At 41.4% G+C, this 6,000-nt stretch overlaps 1 protein-coding gene across 1 annotated transcript; it reads left to right on the top strand.

The window, feature by feature from the left end:
* The first annotated feature begins 1,846 nt into the window (after positions 1-1,846).
* ENAM (enamelin) lies at positions 1,847-4,985 on the top strand. The gene has a single exon (XM_019757081.2). It carries the CDS (start codon positions 2,026-2,028, stop codon positions 4,810-4,812), a length of 2,787 nt encoding a protein of 928 aa, XP_019612640.2. The 5' UTR covers positions 1,847-2,025; the 3' UTR covers positions 4,813-4,985.
* Positions 4,986-6,000: the final 1,015 nt, after the last annotated feature.

Genomic DNA, 6,000 nt, shown 5'->3' with positions numbered 1-6,000 from the left:
GCTCATTATAGCTCATCATATAGGTTGTTATAGCAGAAGTCTATGCTGTTGTGGATACCTTGAAGTAGAGTCTAACTCTGCCCATGGAAGTCAGGACAAAGAAGGGAGCATTCAAGCTGAGTCCTGAGGATGAGTAAAGTTTATCATGAGGGATCAATGTGTGGGTGAAGGGAAGGTTCAACATGAAGAAGCCATGTGCAAAGGCACTGAAACATAGAGAGAACAGAGTACTCAGACAACTGGTAGTAGCTGTGATTTTTTTAAATTTTATTTATTATGGTACTAAAAACTCTTAACATGAGATCCACCCTCTTAACAAATTTTGAAGTGTGCAATACAGTTTTGTGGACTGTAGGTACAATGGTGTACAAATCTCTAGAGCTTATCATCTTGCTTAACTGAAATTTTATGCCTGTTGATTAGTAAACTCCCCATTTCCCCATCCCTCGAGCTCCTGGCAATCACCATTCCACTTTTTGATTCTGTGAATTTAGCTATTTTAGCTACTTCATATAAGTGAAACCATGCAGTATTTGTCTTTCTGTGACTGGCTTATTTCACTTAGCATAATGTTCTCAAAGTTCATCCATATCGGTGCATATTGCAATGTCCTTCTATTTATTTTTAAAACTGAATAATATTCCATTGTATGTATATACCACATTTTCCTTATCCATTCATCTATTAATGGACATTTAGGTTGTTTCTGTGTCTTCATCATCATGAATAGAGCTGCAAATAGTTGTGATTTACAACTGCAAAAAGTACAGGGGGAGAAATAGGCTCGATGTAATAGTTATGGGCAACATGATTATTGAAAATTATTTACTATTATTATTATTATTATTCAGTTTATAACACTTGTTAGGCCCTTACTAAGTCCAGGCACTGAGCTTCTTTACCTGTTATCTCATTTGACCCTCACGACAACCTATAAGGTAGATATTTTATTATCTCTATTTTTCAAAGGAATAAACTGAGGTGAGCCCAGAGTCATACTACTAATTCTGGTGGAACTGGGCTTTTAACCCATATCTGTCTAGAGCACCACTCTTCATCACCGTGCTGTACTGCGTTGTATGTTAGCCAAAGGGGTTAGAATTTATCCTGTAAGGTAAAGGCAACTTTAAATAATATTTAAAGACTAAAATGACAGAACTTTCCCACATACCCATCCCCAACCTTCACTACTCTGATGGCCATGGAAAGGCAAGATTAGAGGAAAGTAAAATTACATCTAAAGTAACCGGTACGAAAACTATTGCAATAGTTCAGAGATATTGGAGATGTAGGAGGAGGGGACAAAAGAAGTAGTTGAAAGTTTAGATTTCATAGGATTTGGTCATTAATTGTCTGGCAGACATAAAGGAGAGAGCAGAAACTTGGCAAGCTGGGCAGATAGTGGTAAATGCTGCTTAGATATAGAATATTGTAGAAGGACATTTGGGGAGGAAATGAGTCCAGTGTGAGTATATTCAGTTGGAGGTACTCATGAGGTCTTCAGTGAAGCAGTCTTGCTGTCTCACCCACAAGAGAGAATGCCGTGGGCCAGAGTTATGGCTTTGGGAGTCACTGGCATGCATCCATATTGAAAGAATTGTCCTGCAATAGATTGTTTAAGGAAGATGTGTAAGATGAGAACAGAAGAACAAGGGGGATGGAGGATGGAACCCTAAAAACAAAACAAAACAAAACAGAACACTTCAGATTTAGAATCCTGGCCTAGGAAGAGAAAGCTGATAAGTAATGGTCAGAAAGTTCCAGTACCAGAAAAGAGAACCAGAAGGGAGTAGGGTCATGGAAACCCATAAGAAATTAAATTTCAAGAACAAAAGCATAGCCAAAAGTGTTAAAAGATGCACACAGGTGACAAGATTTCCCTATCACATTAAAAAATTCTGAACAACACTACAGTGGGAAACAAAGACTAATTACTGATGTCCATCTTCTTCTCTACAGAATCCTTACTTTGGATATTTTGGATATCATGGATTTGGAGGTCGTCCTCCTTATTATTCAGAAGAGATGTTTGAACAAGATTTTGAAAAACCCAAAGAAAAAGACCCTCCTAAAACAGAGAGTCCAGCCACTGAACCCTCATCTAATTCAACAGTTCCTGGGACTAATTCTACCCAACCAAATGCACCAAATACAGGAGGAAGTCAGGGCGGAAATGACACCAGCCCAACAGGAAACAGTGGCCATGGGCCAAACACTGCGAGCAACCCTACAACTCAAAATGGGGCCATTCCACCCCCTGCAGTTAATGTTTCAGGCCAGGGGGCACAAAGAGGTCAAATTCCATGGGGACCAAATCAGCCAAATATTTATGAATACTACCCAAATCCTAACATCCAAAGTTTTCCTGCAGGAAGACAATGGCGTCCCACTAGTACTGCCATGGGGCACAGACAGAATGGGCCTTTTTACCGAAATCAACAAGTCCAAAGGGGTCCTCGGTGGAACTCCTTTGCTTGGGAAGGCAAACAAGCAGTTCGTCCAGGAAATCCAATTTATCGCAAACCTTACGCTTCCACTGCAAGAGGCAATTCTCCCAGTCATGCAGGAAATCCAGCAAATTTCAGAAGAAAGCCTCAGGGGCCAAATAAACACCCTGTGGGAACTAGTGTTGCTCCTTTGGGTCCCAAACATGGTACTGTTGGCCGCAATGAAAACGTCCAAAATCCAAGAGAGAAGCCACTAGGTCAAAAAGAAAAAATAGTCATTCCTACAAGGGATCCAACTGGCCCCTGGAGAAACTCTCAAGATTATGGAGTTAATAAATCAAACTATAAATTGCCTCATCCTGAGGGTAACATGCTTGTCCCAAATTTTAATTCTATTGATCAACGTGAAAACTCTTATTACCCAAGAGGAGATTCCAGAAGAGCCCCAAATTCTGATGGACAAACCCAAAATCAGAATTTGCCCAAAGGGATTATTTTAGAGCCAAGAAGAACCCCATATGAATCAGAAACTAATCTGCCAGAATTAAAGCACAGTACATATCAGCCTGCCTACCCTGAGGAAATCCCTTCCCCTGCAAGGGAACATTTTCCAGCTGGAAGAAATACTTGGAACCACCAAGAAATTGTTCCACCTTTTAAGGAAGATCCTGGGAGGCAGGAGGAACTCTTACCTCATCATTCCCAGGGCTCTAGAGGAGGTTTGTACTACCCAGACTATAACCCCTATGATCCCAGGGAGAACTCACCATACCTTAGAAGAAATAAATGGGATGAGAGAGATGATTCTCCCAACACTAGGGGGCAATCCGAAAATCCGCTGTACCCCACGAATAATCCAGACCAAAAAGAGACAGTCCCTTATAATGAAGAGGACCCAATTGATCCAACTGGAGATGAACCTTTCCCAGGACAAAGTAGATGGGGGGTGGAGGAGTCAAGCTTTAAAGAAGGCCCAACAGTTAGGCACTATGAAGGTGAACATCATACCTCATATCAACCAAAGGAATACCTTCCATATTCCTTAGATAATCCATCGAAACCCAGGGAGGATTTTCCTTATGGTGAATTCTACCCCTGGAACCCAGATGAGAATTTGCCAGTTCCCACTGTACCACCACCTGCAGAGAACAGAGGCTATTATGCTAATAGTGCGGTTGGACCAAAAGAAAGCACTCTGTTTCCTTCTTGGAACTCCTGGGATCCCAGACTACAAGCCCAAGGGCAGAAAGAAAGAAGGCCATATTTTAACAGAAATTTCTGGGATCAGCCAACACACGTACACGAAGCCCCTGATAGTCCACCACACCAGAAAGAGAACCAGCCCTATTCTAGTAACTCCCCAGCTGGGCTTCAGAAAAATCCAACATTGCATGAAGGTGAGAATTTGAATTATGGCATGCAGATTACTAGGTTAAATTCACCAGAGGGTGAACATTTGCCTTTTCAGGACTTAATTCCTCCAAGTTACTCATCAGGTCCTAAAGAAGCACATTTATTTCATCTAAGCCAGAGAGGCCCTTGCTGTGCTGGTGGCTCCACAGGGCGAAAGGACAATCTGCTTGCTCTACAAGACCACACTCCATCTTTTGGTCTTGCCCCAGGGGAGAACCAAGACACCAGTCCTCTGTATACAAAAGATAGTCACACGAAACATGCAAGACATACCATCTCCCCAACAAGCACCTTACCTGGCCAGAGAAACAGCTCAGAGAATAGGCTGCCTGGAGAAAGTCCAAACCCAAGTCCCTTTAGAGATGATGTGTCCACTCTGAGAAGGAACATACCATGTTCTATAAAGAATCAACTGGACCAAAGGGGAATTATAGCCTTTTCTGAAACCAGTTCCCTTCAATCAAAAAATACTCCTTGTCTTAAAAGTGACCTTGGAGGAGACGGAAACAATGTTTTGGATGAAATATTAGAAGGCAGCCAGCTCAATGAAAGGACTGTTGCCCTTACTCCTGAGCAGCTTGTTATTGGTACACCTGATGAAGGCCCCAAGCCAGAAGGACTCCAAAGGGAAGTGCAAGGAAATGAGGGCGAAAGGCAACAAGAAAGGCCATCCAGCATCCTACAGTTACCATGCTTTGGCTCCAAATTAGCAAAGTATCTCTCCTCCAGCACTGGAGCTCCATCTAGCATTGGAAGGCAAGGCCCATTCAATGGAGATCCAATGATGCCGACTGAAATTCCGAACTCATTGGCTGGCTTAGCTACTGGGGCTCAGTTTCAGAGTATAAATGTAGACCCACTTAATGCAGATGAACACACTCCATTTGATTCCCTTCAAATAGGGACCAATCCACAGGACCAGGTACAAAACTGCTTACTACTTCAGGCCTAGGATTCTCTCAACCAAGAATCCTTTGGGGAAGGAAAATACCTGATATTCTATAACTAATATTCTACAGTGGTTCCCAAACTTTTCCCCCAACACTTGATTATCTGACCCTCTTGGTGATCCTTAATTTTTTCCCCCTTCCAGCAATAGGAGTAGTGGCCCAGGTGGTGCTGGGCCTTTGGGACTTCCTAAATCCAGTACTGTCACTATTAGCACAGACCTGAAAAAAAAAAAAGGCAGGAAGGCTATGACCACCACCACCTTGAAACTTGGAGGCCACTTGTCTGGGTTATTTCCCTTAGCTTGCTTATTCTTCTTTTTTTTTCTCTCAGTTCCATACTTGCAAAATTCTCCGGTTTTGCAAGACAGAAAAGCAGATGAACTTTCCATTTTATGTATGGAGATCAATGTGTCAGTATAATTCTGATGATTGTACATTTTTTTAGTCTTTGTCAGTTTTTTTTTCCTAGTTAATATTCTCTTTGGGCATTTTTTTCTTCCACTACCTCTTTCTTTACCTTTATCATTTCCTTTCTTATCTTCCTTCCTTCTTTTCTTTCTCTCTCAACCGTTCTATACTTAGCTTTCTATTTTTCCCTTCCCCATCTTTCTCTCTATTACTTCTTACATACTAAGAAATATTTAACCATCACTAGTCATTACTGCTACTTTCTCCGTTCTCCATTATGTCTTTCTCTTTGCCCACCTTTCCGTTATGTCTCCTGATGTATCACTTATCAATCAATCCTTTTCTTCTCTGACTCCTGTCTTCCCTTCAATTTATCTTTTTTCCTGCTGTGTTATTTTCACATCTTAAGACTACTTGTCTCTCTCCCTTTTTGTATCTACTCTCTAAATTCTACCCTCATTTTTTTTTTGCCTTACCTAGCCATCATTGTAGAATATATTTCATAAATAGTAGACACTAATACCTACTGTTATTTTCAGTTTTCTTATGGCCTTTATCAGGGCCATAGAACAACTCAGCCAGAGGAACACATTCAAGAAGTATGAAGTTAGACAGACTAGTAAGAACTAACAGCCTGGGGACCAGGCTTAGGAAAGTAGGGCGAGAAGGACTGCCACTCCGCGACTGAGCATCCAGGTTAAAAAAGTAAGACTTCCAAACCCTATCACCAACTGATGAGCTGCAGGATTTAGGAAACATTATCCTAATCAAATAAGAGAAAT

This window comes from Rhinolophus sinicus, linkage group LG02 (genome assembly GCF_036562045.2).
Source record: "Rhinolophus sinicus isolate RSC01 linkage group LG02, ASM3656204v1, whole genome shotgun sequence".
Taxonomy (NCBI): Eukaryota; Metazoa; Chordata; class Mammalia; order Chiroptera; family Rhinolophidae; genus Rhinolophus; species Rhinolophus sinicus.
The sequence above is the reverse complement of the archived record's forward strand: the minus strand, read 5'-3'. Positions and strand labels throughout refer to the sequence as shown.

Bases quoted from the DNA above. Each gene is read 5' to 3' on its own strand.
- ENAM (XM_019757081.2), top strand. From the start codon at position 2,026: ATGTTTGAACAAGATTTTGAAAAACCCAAAGAAAAAGACCCTCCTAAA.